General features: G+C 41.4%; 2 protein-coding genes across 3 annotated transcripts in view; both read left to right on the plus strand.

Annotated features, from left to right (window-relative positions):
* LOC124482605 (complement factor B-like) overlaps positions 1–3,502 on the plus strand; it is a 12,648-nt gene extending 9,146 nt beyond the window's left edge. Inside the window, exons 9-18 of the mRNA XM_047043021.1 lie at positions 46–141; positions 485–625; positions 895–983; positions 1,302–1,428; positions 1,726–1,861; positions 2,146–2,222; positions 2,377–2,477; positions 2,606–2,735; positions 2,836–2,885; positions 3,196–3,502. Coding sequence (XP_046898977.1) covers positions 46–141; positions 485–625; positions 895–983; positions 1,302–1,428; positions 1,726–1,861; positions 2,146–2,222; positions 2,377–2,477; positions 2,606–2,735; positions 2,836–2,885; positions 3,196–3,357 — 1,109 coding nt within the window. The 3' untranslated portion in view covers positions 3,358–3,502. The remainder of the gene's footprint in view (positions 1–45; positions 142–484; positions 626–894; positions 984–1,301; positions 1,429–1,725; positions 1,862–2,145; positions 2,223–2,376; positions 2,478–2,605; positions 2,736–2,835; positions 2,886–3,195) is intronic.
* A 2,549-nt stretch (positions 3,503–6,051) lies between these two features.
* Positions 6,052–16,938, plus strand: LOC124482802 (equilibrative nucleoside transporter 2-like). 2 transcript variants are annotated; one of them, XM_047043328.1, is made up of 13 exons: positions 6,052–6,222; positions 9,807–9,854; positions 10,305–10,386; positions 10,655–10,788; positions 10,872–11,011; positions 11,203–11,337; positions 11,472–11,569; positions 11,819–11,891; positions 12,075–12,178; positions 15,477–15,585; positions 15,701–15,786; positions 15,968–16,164; positions 16,320–16,937. In XM_047043328.1, the coding sequence occupies exons 2-13, from the start codon at positions 9,823–9,825 to the stop codon at positions 16,429–16,431; spliced, it is 1,302 nt and encodes a 433-aa protein (XP_046899284.1). In that variant the 5' UTR covers positions 6,052–6,222; positions 9,807–9,822; the 3' UTR covers positions 16,432–16,937. The 2 variants fall into 2 exon arrangements, with proteins under 2 accessions (XP_046899284.1, XP_046899285.1); XM_047043329.1 differs by lacking the exon at positions 6,052–6,222 and adding an exon at positions 6,325–6,597 and having other exon boundaries at positions 16,320–16,938.
* The last annotated feature ends 670 nt before the right edge of the window (positions 16,939–17,608 follow it).

A 17,608-nucleotide genomic window follows, 5' to 3' on the forward strand; every position in this document is an offset into this window, starting at 1 on the left:
ATATGAAACAACATCAATTCCATTCTTTCTTTCTCTCATTTGTAGGTCAATATAACATGGGAGGTGACCCTAAACCACAGGTGGACATAATTAAGGAAAAAGTGTATATGGGCAATCAGAAGGCAAGAGACTCCCATCTTGGTGAGACCAAAAACCTTGCTTTAGGAATGTAAGGATTGTATAGTTATGCATTACTGAGAAGAGAAATTATACTCAATTTAAAGGCAGGGTAGGTCATGTTGATGAGAAGCACTTGATTGCTATCAGGATGTGAAGTTTATTTCAGCAAATATAACAAATTACCTACCCTGCCTTTAATTGGACAATACACTGTAGAATTTTGTGTTTTGAAACCTTTAAGAGGCCCACATCATTTGGACACTTCAAAAACAATGCATGTCATAACATACATGAATGCAACACATTGAGTTGTTTTTTAAATGATAACAATATCTGATCTAATGTTTTAATACCCACTTGACAGATATTTATATCTTCGGTGTTGGAGATATTATCTTCCCGCATAACATTAAGGATTTAGTAACTGTAAAACCAAATGAACAGCACTATTTCAAGGTGCAAGGAGGGTTGACAGGGCTGAACGAAACATTTGATAAAATCATAGGTAAGAATACTTTTTGCCCATGTGTGGCTTTTTGTTCTCTTATCTTTTGTTTATAAAAACAATTGACTAACAATTAACCAATCAATCTACCTTGTGAGATATAGTGAAAAAGAATCACAATTGCAAGATACAGCTGTTTTTGTCCATTTCTGTAGAAGCTACAACATCATTTAAAGTAAATGTTTTATTTAAACATTGATTTAGTTGTTGGAAGAGTTTCTAGTGAACACTTTCTGTAATGATTCATTTTGTATTTTCCTATGTTTTAGATTCTGATAAACTTTTGCATTTATGTGGCGTATACAATCGGACCAATGATAAAACAACATACCCATGGGCAGTAAACATTCATGTTACGGTAATCAACACCTGTTTATCTGTGAATCAGAATCAGAAAGGGGTTTAAATCGCCATTAAAGTTGGCACAGACAAGGAATTTACTTTGGCAAGAAGGTGCATACAATCAACATATAGGGTTCATAAATCTTGAATAGTGGCCCCTATATGTTGAATGTATGCACCTTCAGATTGAACATTCAACTTGAGTCATTTCACTTCTAATAAAAAATCAAGACTAATGAGACAATATGTCCGTCTATTGGGAACAATATATTTAATAGTAGTTGCTAAATGTGTTAAGAGCTTTTCAATTTAAATAAGAGTCTCTCCATATTAGAGACCAGACAAGACTCAGAATTGCCTTGGATCATTGGTTGCTGGTAAATTCGTCTTGACAGCAGCCCACTGCTTCCAGTTTGACGACCAACCTGATGACATAAAGGTTGATATTGGAACAAAAAAAGGTACTGCTAAACATTCAGTACTTGACAGTTAGTTTCCAAATAAGGAAACTATTCTTTTAAAGGCAATTTGTAAATCATTCATAAATAAGTTAAATATTTAGTGTTTGTAAACAGTTAGGATTTGCCAATTCTACATGTAAGTGGTCTGTACTCTGTATGTTAAACAAAGCATGATAATTGATGGAGAGTCCCAAGCTTACTCAATTACTTCATTATGTTGTGGGGTTGATTTTCATAGTACAGACTCATACAGGGTTACATTTAGATACATTTCTTCTTTGTAATTTCTCCCTACAGGCCTAAAAGTAGAAAAATTCACATTTCACGAAAAATATAATATCTCGGCAAAAGTTCCGAAAATAAAAGAGTTCTATGACTATGATATGGCTCTCATTGAACTGAAAAAGGAGGTGAGGTACTCAGCGGAAGTAAGGTGAGAAGCACGTAGAACCGGGACACAACATTCCTATAACGCGTGTCTGGTATCAAATGGATACTGGTTATTAATCAGCCAATTGTCAGTACAATTAATTATGTGCTGACAATACCTAATATATTGGCTCCTCTCTCCTCATTTCAGTGCATACACTGATGCCTTATACCACTACCTTATTCAGTGAAAATTGAAAGATTATGATGTGCATTAAGTGGTTGTACAGAATGTTGAGAGAATCAAACCCTTTTATCAATGACTACATTTCTCCTTGTCTGTCATAGAAGCATTTGCGTTCCCTGCACAAAGGAAACAAATAGAGCACTAGGCAAACAGCTTCACCTCACCTGCAAAGACCAAGGTACAGTATTATTATAGTATTACCAAAACTACTCATTATTTCTGGACTTTAGGCAGCATTGCAACACCAAGATTAGATTTTGTTTAGTTGAAGTTAATTCAAAAGTTAAAAAACATTACATGGTTTTGCTTTTATGTCTTTTATATTCCTTTAGAGCAGCTCCTTTTTTCCAAAAATTTTGAGGAAGTACATTTCCTATCATTCGACGAAAACAAGTTTGCGGAGAAAACAGCATATGCTCTACTTCATGATTTAGTGAGTTCTTGCTTGTTTCAACTACTCTCACTGATAGGATAAGAGGTGCTTTGGACTAGACGAGAGGTGTTTCATTTGTTCAAATGTACATTTGTCATCCAAAAACAAAATCTCCACTTCGCCTATAGAGAGACAACTGCATTAAACCTGCCACAAAGGCTAAGGATGTAAATACAGATGATCCTAAAGATGTTGTGACGGACAGCTTCCTGTGCACAGGAGGATCCACCGGACGACAAGAGCATATTGCCTGTAAAGGTATGTTTAGGTGTCTAGAAGATTAAGCCGAAGCCAATACTGTATCATACTGCAGACACTGTGCATTAGACTGGAGACACTTCTTAAACCATCTCTACAGGTGATTCTGGTGGTGCCGTCTTCAAGGAATATGAATTTCGCGTTATCCAGGTATTGGATTTTTTTTGTATTCCTTATTTCATACCTGGAAAGTTGTCTGATTAAAAATAATGTCAATGTACACTATGTGATGCAAATATAAATTCCAATAATAGAATAGGCTCAATCCTCAACGCAATAATTCCGTTCAATCATTAAAAGCCATGATAAGAAAAGACACACAAATGGTTTTATCATTCATAACAGCATTCCAAATGTATTGCTCTTTTGGATAAGTGGGCTTTTGAAGGGAATTTGTTGACAAAAACATCTAGGCTAATTAAAGTGACTAATTTATCTTTGTACTGACCCATTTCTGTAGGTTGCACTTGTCAGCTGGGGCAACAAGGATTTGTGCTATGGCCAAAGAGATAAGATGCAGAAAGCACGAGGGGACTCCAGAGATTTCCACATAAATCTCTTTAGAATGATACCTTTTCTCAAGACACATCTGGGTTCAGAATTGACATTTTTAGAGGAATAAATACATTGATTTGTGCCTGTTCCTTTTTCCACATCTTAAACTTATTTGATGGTGTAAACTGTTTTCCTTCTTTGACTGATTGGCAAACAAATATAGTTGTTGTACTTTTTTATAATTCAAGAGTTAAATGGGTTTCATACCCAATCCTTACCATGTAATGTACTGTTATTACTAAATATGCGAACAGATACATATAGAGAGGGACGGACTGGGAATAAAAATAGGCCCTGGACTTTGATCCAGACTGGTCCACCCATAGAGTTAATATAACTAGAGTAAGCTACTTTTGTCCCCATTCATTTCTATGAAACGCGCTCAGTGGCGTAGTGAGGCAAGCGAGAGCGCGAGACTGGACGCGGGCATCTTTCCACTTCCGACTCTTCCGGTCTAGCTTTAAACAGTGGCTCTTTAAACAGTGGCTCTTTTTCCCTAGCTCAGAGACCTCGTGCTCGCTTGCAACTAGCTGTACACGTCATACTTTGCGACAACCAGTCGCAAGCATATATTTACATGGTTACGAGCGTGTGAGCTAAGGCATTGCAGTGGCAGAATCTATGGGTAGAATGGGGTACAAGTCCTTAAAGAATCAGAGACATGATGCAAACTTAACGGAAATGTATTTTGTCACTATATAGTATTCCTTTCACTTGTTTTTTTAAAAATAGGCTATAGGGCTAAATATAGGGCTATTCTAGATGGAACTCATCACATATGTTGCATTTTTTCTTTGTGATGCGAGTATGATTTCCAACGCATTGAATCGGATTAAATATACTGTTAACATTGTTGTATCACCCGATGCATGACTTTCTGGATTGGCACCCCCTCGCGGGAGCGCGCGCGATTCAACGAGTGAAGTATTTCGTCTTGATATCGCAACCAAAAGAAGGGGAGACAGGAGTCTCACATTATACTTTCTTAGTTGTTGAATTCAAGAGAAGGATGTCGGTTATCTGTGTAAATATCAGATGCTATTTTCAACACAAAATCCTTAAAATTCGTCATTCAAACGGTATAGTAACGAACGCGAATCAACATTCTTGCTCCACGACATCGCATTCTGAGGAAATATACCCCAGTATGATCATGATTACTGCTACACAAAATGTATTTTGTGAAGCAGGTTGTCGTGGTAGTTTTTGCAGACAATCAATCGTTTAAGCTGAAGTCGGGTGAAGTATAGAGTTAATGTTTATTTGACGTAGGTTTAAACATAATAACGTTACCAACATAACATCATCAGCACACAAACATAAGACAATAACACAAAGACAATTCCATACAGCTCCATCTAGCATTCTAGAATGGAACCGGGAGAATCCAGCCCACCAGCACTACTCAGCTGATGGCCCTGAACCCCCCAGAACATCTTTCAACAGACCATTTTATAGATACGACAGTTCTCAAAAGTCATTGATCCATCCTACAGACAGGAAGCTATACTAAATTTCTTCTGTCATTGGTTAAATCCTTAGAAAAATACAGTTGAATCCACATTTTCTTCAGACCAACTGTCTCTTCCCCCCCAGGTGACAAGAACCCTTTCAGGTCACCCAGACTTCACGTCTCTTAGACTTCATGTCTCCTAGTTAGGTGTTTATAAAACTACAGGTGGCATCTCTACCAAATGGAGTTGAATTAACATACATTGTATCAAGCTTCTTCCTGAAACACATTCATTGTACATATAGGCCCAAAACTTCTTTCACATTTCCACAGTTTTTCTTTTTGTACAATTATTGTCATCCAACAGTAAACAGTTTTTCAAAAACAAAACAAAAATCCAGCTTCAATACAAAAATAATGAAGTGTACTGTACCGAACAGCTCCTGTTCGGACATACTTTTTCCCCAACCGAGGTTCCCCAGACCCAACTTCCCGACCAAAATTGTTTTTTTGTGGGCGGGGCTTAATTGGGCTGGCAGCCAGGCTAGTTCTGAGCCGTAATCCCATAATATTCACTACTGCAGGAAAATATTATCTTGTTCCGGTCCATGTTTATCCCATTCGTTACGTGGCGCTGTCAGATAAAACGAGGGTCCTAGAACTGCAGTCCTGAAACTGCAGTCTCCGACTCTGCAGGTTCACCCTTCTCGGTTTTTGGCATGGGCGAAGCGGGCACGAAAAGGGGGGCGGCAATTTCCCAAGTGCATCCAATGAAATTAACCCTCCCGCTGTCATTAAGTTTCAAACGCACTACCAGCAGGGGGCGCCAACCGCGGCACGTCATATGGGGGGCCCTGAGCCAGGGCAGGGTACCAAATGTGCCAGGACCGCCACTGAGCGAACTCGTTTTTGAAATGTAGCCCAGTGGTTGACTTGAAAAAGCTTAGCTTCAGGATTCAAACCCGAATAGACAACAATTCCAGTTGCAGTATTTGGCTATAACCCAAAGAGTAAACTCATTGCAGTAAAACAACAGGTGTATTTCAGGAAAAGGCTGCCCCTATGCCCTTGCCTGTAGATTATGTATTTTTCATGAACACACACATCCCTCTCGTGTTAGAGTCCAGCAATTTGACTTTTATTTTATGGGGGATATTATTTTAATTGGAATATAGCCTACTGTGTAGCCTACATTGTAATTATTTCGAATAGTTACCTGGTATTGAAATGCAATGTCGAATGAATAAAGGTGTCTGATACATTTAAAAAAATCTGTACGCTGGCATAGAAACACATGCAATAGCCTAAACAACCCGGTGATAAGGCGATGGTGAGAGAGCAGTGGTTTCCCTTAAGCAGCACCGTGTTTAGCGCGCCTTATCAACACGCGCGCAAAAAGACCAGGAACAGATCGCGCCAACATTTGAACAGAACTCCGTGTTTAAAGGATCCATTCAATGGTGGGAGCGTAATCACTTGGTAAGTTCAACTAATCTTAATTGAAATGTATTGCTTTTACTGTGCTATTAACACTCACAGGGTATATCAACTATTGTTTAGCGCTAAAAGGGAGAGCCTGCGTGTTGTAGTTTGTGACAATGTCACACGTGCCAAACAAGAAAAGATATAAGTAAAGACACATTTTAAAAACCTTCTAGGTAATGTACAGTAGGCTGCTATGTTTTGCTATAGGTAAAATGAAGACAAAACCATATGACGTGAATGGAAAAGATGAGGCACGTATTGCTGAGTAATCAACGTGTCATTTTTGGGGTTACAGTCAGTGTAGTATTGGTTCAACAGTGGATGAGAAACGGTGTCTGTAAAGAAAATACACGAGGATCCAAGTCTAAGGTAACGAGGACGCAATTATCATAAATAGTGTCTCACTTATTTTGATGTGTAGGCTAAAACTTAGGGTGTAGTACATTTTCATGTCGTGCCAATAATTCATATGGCTAACTCGTATTCTGTTAAGCACAGGAAACGAGTACAAATTTTGTAAATCTGTTGCACATACCATATTTCGGAAAATACAATGGCACGAGTGACAGACCTGCATTAAACTACATTAGATAAGAAGTTTTTGAAATTGACTTTCGAGCATGAGGTAACTTGGCCACGTTTCGGCGCAATGCCTTTAGAAACAGGAAGCAGTTTGTCTTTGTGCGTCATCATCGAAGTCGCTTTGGATAAAAGCGTCTGCTAAATGAATAAATGTAAATCATACCGCGCCAATCAATTCATGTAGCCTACATTTTACACGTGATTAAGAGATGATAACAGTTGAGCATGAGTTGTTCGCACAGACGTAGGTTACTCATAGGTTTTGAATGGCATGAGTTTTTACATTGGTATGAGAGGGCTCTCAAGTGTCACGCATTGAGAGTGACAGTCACTCATTTTGGTCTTTAGTCACGCCCTCCCGCCACACATTGTATTACTCACGCAGATTTTTTTTTTTTTATATAATATATTTAATATGCCGCTGCAAACAACCAAAATTCCTCTGGCCACCCCACTCTCACTATGGAACCCGCAGTCAAGCTCGTGTTCCCTGGAGTTCTTAGTCGAGCCTGCCACTTATCAGCCAATCAAAAAAAGAAAGGGTATATATATTAGCCAATAGGAAATAGGCACCATTGTATCTGGGTAAGATTTAATGCAACAACCGATGTCAGAGGTGGCAGGATCGTAGCCTGGCTGCCAGCCCAACTTCTCCCCGCCCAAAAAAAATTTGGTCGGGAAGTTGGGTCTGGAGGGTCTCGTATTGGGGACCAACTACAGAAAACCAGAACCAATGAAATTGATCAACAGTAACGTAATCACCCACGACACAAAAGAGCGCTTAAGTTGAATTCGTTTTGAACAAACATGGCTACCGGTGGAGATCTGGGATGTTATGATTCTGCCATCGAGTCTGTTTTAGAAGACATCGACAGCGCATTAATTTTGAAAGAGGAACAGAGAGACGCAATCAAGGCATTTGTCGATGGAAAATATGTTTTTGCCGTCCTTCCTACGGGAATCGGTAAAAGTTTAATTTCTGTTTAAACTCTGTTGCTCTGATTGGTTGTAGATCTATCCAATTGAACGAAGAGGCATTTGTTTTCCAGGCTCGTTTGAAACACGCCTCGTAGTCAAAGCCCAACGGAGAGTTCTCAGACTCATATTCTGACTAGAATTATGAGTATGACAACATCAGGCTAGCGGGGGGGGGGGGGGGGGGGGGGGGGGGGGGGATCAGCTGCATCGTTGCTAACGTGTGCTGACGTAGTGACTGTGTGTGTATGTGAGAAAGACGCGTGCGTGAAAGAGACGGAGGGAGAGCAGGTAAAGGAAATGCAGCTGAACGAATACACTGCGTGTTTTTACCTAAATAGCGATAAAAAAAAATGTTTTACGAAACGCAATGTGTGGCGGCCGGTGTTGATTCTGTGGCGCACCGCCACAAATTAGTCTATGTGTGGGAAACACTGATATCCTGGCCAAGGATGCATTAATCATTGCTGCCTTTCAAAGATGTCAGGTAAAAAGCAATTAATTAATTTTGACCCCCTTACGGGGGGGGGGGGGGGGGGGGGGGGGGGGGGGGGGGGGGGTGAGGGTGAGAGAGAATGTCACTCTTGCATGTCTTCAAAACTTGAAAGCCCTGGAGAACTGTTCACTTTACAGTGATGGCTGGTGTGGTGGTGATATTAGGTGGGTTAAAAAAAGTGTAGGCTATTCATTAATCAATAGCTGCAGCAATTGCATTATTACATCCGAGATATGAAGTTGCAACAACAAAATTATATAGCCGACGGTACCTATAGTAGCGCAAGTCTGCTCTACAGCAATAAGCTATAGATAAGTAACCACAAGAATAACCTGATGCTTTCAACCAGTCTGCAGCGAACAGGACCGTAGGCAACACATGGCCAATTTGTTGATCAAAATCTTGATATGAGGTGTGTTGGACTTCGTGCAGCGCCGGCGGCATGAAGTCGAATACACCTATTGATTTGGGGACAGTGACAAGCCCTGTCTCCTCCAAAAACCAAGCACTGGAAACAGAAAAGCAATTTTTTTGCTACTCTTGCCCTTAGCCAGTCCTTTCTTTCCTACCATCTTTGACAAAACGTACGATTTTGATGTTTGTATTTCTAGTTATTTTAAACTTTGGACGGTGTCCCATATCACTTTAACTCTTCTTTCTACTTTTTCTTTGAAAGAAAACGGATGACAAAGTAAATGATCCACCTGATCCAAAATTATGCTAACACCAGCCATCTGAACCATCGTAGCCTCTAGCACATGACTCTCTATACGTCCGCTGTCATTGGTCAAATGTAAACGGCGTCCCTGGGCTGAAAGAATTTAGCCAGGTGCAAAATCATGAGGGCGTGCCAGACTCTTGTGATTCACAAATCCTCATTCTTGTACACTAGCACCCCCGCTGTCATTGGTCAAAAGTCAGTGGCCTGTGGGAATTATTTTAGCCAGCAGCAAATGTGTGCCCTCAAAACCTGTCACACTATGAACACTATGAAGATGATGACTAAATGTAAATGTGTGTAAATAGTGCTAAATAAACTTGCATTAACTATTCTGCAAAGGTAGGTAAAGAAGTATGCTTTATCACCTGGAACACTTGGTCACTGAAGTAAACAAGCGACAATGCATTTATAGTTAATTTGAGTTAATTATTATAATTCACGTTGTCTGGGAGCTGAGATGTGGTTCTGTTGTACTGTGCCTAGGAAACCTGACTTCTGAAATAATGTTAAAACTATGCACTTCTAATCCTTGATCTGGTACTGTATTTTCTATCATGCACTTATTGTATGTTGCTTTGGATAAAAGCGTCTGCTAAAATAATCAAATGTGAAAGGCCTAAACCTAGACTAGTATGACAATGAATGGGGATCACTTCTTCTTTCATGGTAATACAAATGGAGTACGTGCAAATCAAAAAATGGCATAGCTGTAAAAGTATTTCCGTAAACTAATAAGCTGCCAGACCACGTTGGTTTTTGTGTTTGCACACATGATTGTTTAAAAATCAATGAACATTTTTGCAGACTATAAAGCATCAAGATGGTTCTCCATAAGAACATACCTGCGGACAGGTATGTGACCTTTTTAAAATTTGTTACGTGAAGCTGCCACTAACCTACTTATAGCTAATATCAGCTAATATCGACTAAAGAGAGAGAGAGACCACAGGCATAGCAATACACTAAGTAGTAAGCATTTAACATTGGGTGGCACTAGAGGATTTGTTTCCAAGGAGGTCCTGTCCACATAGAAAATCTAGATCTGCGATCTAGGAATCTCACTTGGTGATAGGGCTGTGAGATCTCAAGCATGGTGTTTTGTGTGTGTGGAGAGCTGCTGCCCACAGGTATGCATTCAAAGGGACATGAACCACTGTAGGTTAGCAGGATTCATTCAGTAGGATGGTGTGCAGCAAACGACTGTGCTGTTGCAACCCATGTCTGTGAGAAAGATGGATAGAAAGACCTAGGATTATATAGGATCATTGCAAAGCATAATAATAATCATGCCTCCGTGTTTAGAGGTTGTGCTGTGGCCGTCATCATCTTCATCCTTGGACTGGGAACTCTGTTGCCGTGGAATTTCTTTATTACTGCCACACAGGTATTGGTCAGATGCCCTCCTTTACCTCATGCACATTCATTTATAAATCCTCCCATTGGCAGAAATCTTTTATGACAAGTCATGTCATTACAACTGGTGTGTAACAGTTTACTTTTATTAGTATTTAACATGATATTTAATGACAGAATACGCAAATATGTTCAGTGAATTGTATTTTTTCATTTTTACCAAGGAACAGAGTAATATTGTACAGTTTGACTTTTGGAGCATGCGATTAACATGTCGTTTCTATTGTTGTTTTATGAAGTACTTTAATGGCCGCCTGAAAGTCAACGCCACAAGTGAAAACACAGACGACTACCACTACGATAACTGGATGACTCTTGTATCCCAGCTACCCCTGTTGCTGTTCACCTTACTCAACTCTTTCCTCTATCAGTGGTAAGCAACCCCTATTTAAATTTGAGATAGGAGTTAACCTGCACCAAATGTATGCGTAACACAAACTGCATGTGTTTTGGCAGGATCACGGAGAGGGTGCGCATAGCCGTCAGTATGACCTCCATCCTGCTTCTCTTTATCCTCACCGCCTGTCTGGTTAAGGTGCCCATGGCGCCGCAAACTTTCTTCTCTGTCACCATGGCAACTATCTGGTTCATAAACAGTGAGTTTCCTTATCCACATCTGCAAAATGTGCTTAAAAATACTCGAGCGTACACACGCACACACACAGCAAAGCTTCTGAAACAATCACTTGGGATTTTCCCTTTTTGGTAACAATTGATTTTGGCCGGATGTTGTCTTCAAACGTGTCGAATATGTGTGACCAATCCAACGCGCATTTCCCGTGGCTAGCGTTTGGAGCCGTGTTGCAGGGGAGCCTGTTTGGCTTAGTGGGGCTTCTCCCTCCGAGATACAGCACCCTGTTCATGAGTGGTCAAGGACTGGCCGGGATCTTCTCAGCTCTGGCCATGCTGCTGTCCATCTTCAGTGAGTACGGCTCTGTCCTACCCCTGCCCTTTGCTCTCCCGTCCTACCCTGCACTGCCTCACCATTTTCACATTTAATCACACACACAAAAAGAAAAAATACAAAAAATAAATAATAACGTTTGCGGCATGTAGGTAATGCAGATAAGGAAACTGCTGCCCTGGGGTACTTCATAACCCCCTGTGTGGCCACCCTGCTCACTTTGCTCAGCTACCTAATTCTTCCACATCTGGTAAGTGCCCTTGTCTGATTGCTATGGGTGAAGCTGGTGCAATGAAATAAAACAATAGTAGTCCTCAATGTTCACAATTGAATAACCTGTACACCTGTTTGGATGTCAAACCTAGTACAGCAATTTGTAGTGGTTGTTTAAATGTGTTTTTTGCAGCAAGCAATGAGGTTATTTTGGATGAAATCAGTTTTTTTTGTATAATGACTATTGAGTTAGGATTACTCTCAAAAATGTTCTTTGTGACCCTAGGAGTTTGCCCAGTTCTATTTAAAGAAAAGCCATGGTCAGCTGGAGACCACCAATGAGCTCATCAAACCTGCTGGTAGGTTAAGGTTAATAATGTCAACATTGTCAACTGTCATAGCAAAAACACAGTGTGAAGGTACATGTTACAATCATTTAGGTATGGGTAAGTTTAATAACAAAGTTGCAGATGATATCCAAAATTTCAGCCGATAATTGCCTGTACCAATTTAGCAATGCCCTTGTTTTTAATCTATGACAGAAAAAGGGTCCCTCTACAAAGTCAATGGGATGGAGAAAAGCCTGGTTGTCATGGAGAATGCAGATTCCCAGATAAGGTCTTCAGTGCAGGCTGTCTTCAAAAAGGTTCCTTATCTTATCCATCCATGCATCTATCCATGTAAATACACAGGTGAGCCAAAACATTATGACCACTCACAGGTGAAGCTAATAAGGTTAATCATCTCAACCCCCCCCCCCCCCCCCCCCCCCCCCCCTTAGGCTACTGTTTACAACGTTAAATTGACTACTTGTTTGGCGTTGCCTTTTCAGCGTGAGATATACAAGGTGTGGCGTGAGAGCGAAAAATGGTTGAAATAAGAGTTGGCAGCTCACTATCGATACTTTTCTGGGGTGAGCTTGAGCTAACCACCATCTAAATCAGGGACGCCAGGGTTACGGCCCGTGGGCTGGCCCCGGCCCGACTGTACGTCACATATGGCCCGCGGGTGATAAGGGGAGAATACCTTTTAAAATGTTATTTTTATTAAAATTTTCGGTGGAATCCGTCAGTTGGTCTGTTGCTGCGTACCGCCACAGTTGAAGCAGCGCCGGTAGTGCTGATCCTATCAGTGATCGAGATGTTATCAAAAAAGAGGAAGGTCGACACTGAAGGTCGCATCTTTCAGGATAAATGGAAAGAAAAGTATTTCTTTTGAGAAGTAGGAGGCAAACCCGTGTGTCTCATTTGTTCTCAACAAGTGGCTGTAGCAAAAGAGAACAACATCAAACGATACGAGACCCACGCCGAGAAATACGCCGAGTAGCCTTCAAAGGGCAACTTTGGACTCAAAAGCTAAACTACGCATCTCTTGCAATCGATTCATTATATCAATCCTTGCCACCACAGTACCCAATGTTCACGGTAAAATACTTTGTATGTTTGGGACAACATATTTATGTGAGCAGGCCTTTTCCGTTATGAACATTAATAAGTCGAAAGTGGGCAATCGCCTGACTCACGGACATCTAAATGATGTCTTGAAAAAAGCCACTGCCCAGAAACTGTCGCACGATATGGACAAGCTGGTGAAACTTTAAAGGTGCCTGGCTTCGAGAAGTAGCTGAAGTGTTTTCATGTGCAGGCCTTAAATAAATATAATAAAAGCAATTGACAGTTTACGCTTGTGTTATTTACAGGAAATGTGCTTTTCTAATTTATAAATGTAGGCTACTTGCATGGATAGGAAAATGCCATTTCTTATTGATGTGTATGTCTTCATGAATAGTTTCAAATAGCCTACCTATCCATGTGTTGAGTCAGTGTTTGGCCAAAAGTGTAGTCCGGTGTTGCTCTCAGGAGGAGGCTGGATGAAAGGAGCACATATTGGTACAATGGATCTTGACTCTGGCTAAATCTACAGTTGTCCACTACTGATGTACTATCCACAACCTGGATGAGTAACTAGTATAAATGACTGTGATTGGTTGGATGACAAAAAGTGACATTGACAAGCCGTCATTGTTCAAGACTATGAAAAGTTAAACACGTTTCAACAAAAAGCACCTGATATAGCTAAATGACCAGCTAACCAAACCCAAATCTTCCTTATCTCATCCCTATTTTGTTCTGTCTCTGTCCCTAACCCACACACCGACTGTGCTCGTAAAAAAAATTCCGGTACGCGCACGCATCAAATTTGAGAGGCATATGCAAGTGAAATAGTTGCACTGTAGAGCCCTGGCTCTTATTATTGTCAACGATGGATAATTGCTACGAAGCTGGGGTGCGCTGACTGCGCTCACCATGCATACCTTGGGTGGAGGAGGAGGATTGTCCAGCAGCTGGAGTTGGCACCGTTGAGTAGTAGTGTTCCCCCCCCTTACAATAAATTATCTTCGAACATATATTACACGTCGCTTCATCCTTATCTTTGGCTTTATTAAAATGTAGCCAAGCCTTTGACCGCTTAGTACGTTCAGCCATCGTAGCTAGCAACAAAATGAGAAATGATGCGAAGTAGGGCATGAGCCAATTAAATTATTCTTCTTTTAAGACGGTTGGCAGGCCATTCAGTTGAATTGAGTAATTTTATTAGACAGTCGATGTATGTTTGTGCACCAGTGATTTGATTTAAATGACATGACTTATCTCTCGAGACATAAGTTACATTATATTAGCCTACCTGGTCTCAATAGTGGCATCGATAAGCTCGGACATTATTGATCTTCGGGTTTTGAGAAATTTGGAACCGGGTCCTACAGAACCGGGTATCGATCCCAATCCCTACACCGGGGTGCTGGACGCCCGAGGCTCATCGATACACGAGAGCAACAAAGGCGTCCGTCTGGTCCCAACCGACGGATGGTCTGCTGTGACACAAGTCCCAAAGAATGTTAAGGATGGTTACAGGAGAAATGTCACCAGGATGCAGGTGGTAGGACCCTGCTGCTCCGGGAGATCTGCTGGGAAACCTATTACGGAGTCGGGCTAGTAAACAGAACGCCAAAAATGACGTGTCCTTGGGCAAGGCACTTCACCCTACTTGCCTCGGGGGGAATGTCCCTGTACTTACTGTAAGTCGCTCTGGATAAGAGCGTCTGCTAAATGACTAAATGTAAATGTAGTAATCAGAAGGTTGTTGTTTCAATTCCCGGACGTGCCAAATGACGTTGTGTCCTTGGGCACAGCACTTCACCCTGCTTGCCTCGGGGGGAATGTCCCTGTACTTACTGTAAGTCGCTCTGGATAAGAGCGTCTGCTAAATGACTAAATGTAAATGTAGTAATTAGAAGGTTGTTGTTTCAATTCCCGGACGTGCCAAATGACGTTGTGTCCTTGGGCAAGGCACTTCACCCTGCTTGCCTCGGGGAAAATGTCCCTGTACTTACTGTAAGTCGCTCTGGATAAGAGCGTCTGCTAAATGACTAAATGTAATAAAATGTAAATATTGATAAGTGAATAATGTAATCACACAGGAAATCCTAATATCTTCTTTTTCTGTGCCTTATGAGGAAACATTCTGTGGAAACATTATTTGTACTTGTCTATTCATTGTATATAATGTTGTTTCTAACCTATGTGTTACATTCGTCTGACCACTGTCTCGAATGGTAACACGACCCTCCATCATTCTAATAAAGTCAACACTTTTTAATTGTTGTGCATCTTTCCGGCCACCGACTGACATCCTTCTATCAATAATGTTCCCTGCCACACTGCACAAAAATGTGAAGGGTTTGATGAACATGATGAGGTGTCCAAGGTGTTGTCTTGGTCTCCAAATTCCTGAGCAGTTTTTGGCAGCACACTGAATCCCAGCAGCATCTTAGGCAGGTGGTCATAATGTTTTAGCTCATCGGAGTGTGTGTGTGTGTATATACTGTATATGTGTGCGTATGACAATCGTCCCCTTGTGTATCGTGTCCAATGTGTACTGTACAGATCTGGGTGATGGCACTTTGTGTGACGTCCGTGCTGGCTGTGACGCTCTCTGTGTTCCCAGCGGTGACGGTCAAAGTGAAGACTATATATAAGGAAAGCAAGGACTGGGGTGAGTAAGTGGCCACCAAAGGTCAAAGGACAACCGGGTTCAATTCGATCTTGGGGTCAATGCTGAAAGACTAAACCGGTACATTTCTCTCTTCTCCCTTTTTGTCCTCCATCAGAACCCTACTTCCTCTGTGTGTGTTGCTTCATCGTGTTTAACGTCATGGACCTGATCGGCCGCAGTGCCACATCTCTGGCTCAATGGGTGAGTCAGGATACAGGCCGGTCTTACCCAGCTTGGCAACTGCTTAGACGGCCACAATGGCAGCTTAGCACCTGGCTCGGCAATGTTCATCCGTAAAGTCATCAAAATACCAAAGCGAAACAATAATTGACGTGTCGTCTCTGCCGCTCATGTCTTTTTTTGTTGGGTGGGGGTCTTTCAGCCCTCGAAGGAAAGCCGTTGGTTCCCTGTCCTGGTTTTGTCTCGGGTCGTCTTCGTCCCCCTCGTGATGCTCTGTAACGTGGAACACTCCCGCCTGCCCGTCCTTTTCTCCCACGACGTGGCCTTCGTCTGCATCATGACCTTATTCGCCCTCTCCAACGGATACTGCATCTGCCTCTGCATGACCTACGCGCCACAGTTAGTCTGAACTTTTGACCCTCTGAATACGTTCATTAGTTGACACCGATTTGCTTCTGTCGAGAGTTTTCATTTAAGTCAGTTTAGTGCTGGTCTTTAGTGTCCTATCTGGTTCAATTGGAAGCTGTGTGTGACTGTTGCTCTCTCCTCCACAGGTTGGTGAGGTCGAAGGACTGCGAGACGGCAGGGGCTCTGATGACCTTCTTCCTGGCGCTGGGCCTCTCCGTTGGGGCAGCTTGCTCCTTCCTCCTGGGGGCTCTGTTGTAGCAGGACCCTGACGCTACAGGGATAGGTTTAGCCCAGTGGTTGTGAATTCAATTTTTTTTTAAGAGGTTCAAATCCCGCCCCTCTCCCCCCCTCTGTCTGTCGCTTTGGGATCAAATTGTCTGCGTATTCCCCATTATTTACCCAAACCAATCATATTTGCTTTACTATTGATTCTGTTTTATTTTTTTGATTATTTGGGGAAAGCTTTTGCATTGTGCTGTATCAGAAAAACCAAGGCCCATGACCTACTGTAATACACAACGTAATCTTTAGTTAGATAATAAAACTGATCGTTATGAAGTTATATACTATAGATTACAGTTTAATGTTATTCCATGTTAACAGTGAACAATTTGCATATATGTTCATTGTGTGAACTGAAACACGAAGTGAATTGACTACTTTTTTATGCAATGACCGGGATGTATTTATTTTTTAGCCTTCTTTCTTTTATATGCATAGTTTTTCAAATATATTTTTTACCATCTTTTTATACCTTTTAAATGTTGTTTGACTTCATTTTGTTGCTTTGTAGAATTGAAAATAAACAGTTTTTTGTAAAATACATGTTTTTCATCTAAAAATGTAGAAGAGGAATGTATCAATTTAATGGATGTGTAAAATATTCAGCCATAGAGAATTGATGAAGAAAATTATGTCACCCTGCTGAAGTGATGGAGATGGATGGAGATGATGGAGATATTGAAACTTAAATATGTGGACCAACTATACAAAAGGAGCAAGGTCTAGCTAATACTAAGGGGGGTCTAGCTAATACTAAGGGGAATAAAACAAATATATATAAGTAGCCATAATTTACAATTTAACCTAGAAATACCCCAAAATACAGATAGTGCAAACGATACAATAGTGCAAATTGCAATGTGCAGGGTGTCATTGTGCAGATTGAGATTTAAAGTCAGTGTGAGTCCTTGGCCTTGTTAAAGTGGCCAACAGCAGATGGGAAGAAACTGTTCTTGTGGTGTAAGGCTTTGGTCTTGATGGACCGCAGCCTTCTGCCGGAGGGGAGTAGCTGGAACAGGGAGTGTCCAGGTTGGGAGGGGTCGGCCACAATCTTCCTCGCTCGCCTCAGGGACCTCGAGGTGTGCAGATCCTCGAGGAAAGGTAGATTGCAGCCGATCACCTTCTCAGCAGTGCGGATGATACGCTGCAGTCT

The sequence above is a fragment of the Hypomesus transpacificus genome, chromosome 20, assembly GCF_021917145.1.
Source record: "Hypomesus transpacificus isolate Combined female chromosome 20, fHypTra1, whole genome shotgun sequence".
NCBI classification, from domain to species: Eukaryota; Metazoa; Chordata; class Actinopteri; order Osmeriformes; family Osmeridae; genus Hypomesus; species Hypomesus transpacificus.

Excerpts from the sequence above, each read along its gene's own strand:
- LOC124482802 (XM_047043328.1), top strand. The coding sequence starts at position 9,823 with ATGGTTCTCCATAAGAACATACCTGCGGACAG. Across the intron at positions 10,387-10,654 it reads TCTTTATTACTGCCACACAG|TACTTTAATGGCCGCCTGAA; the intron begins GTATTGGTCAGA and ends TGTTTTATGAAG. Across the intron at positions 15,586-15,700 it reads TAAGGAAAGCAAGGACTGGG|AACCCTACTTCCTCTGTGTG; the intron begins GTGAGTAAGTGG and ends GTCCTCCATCAG.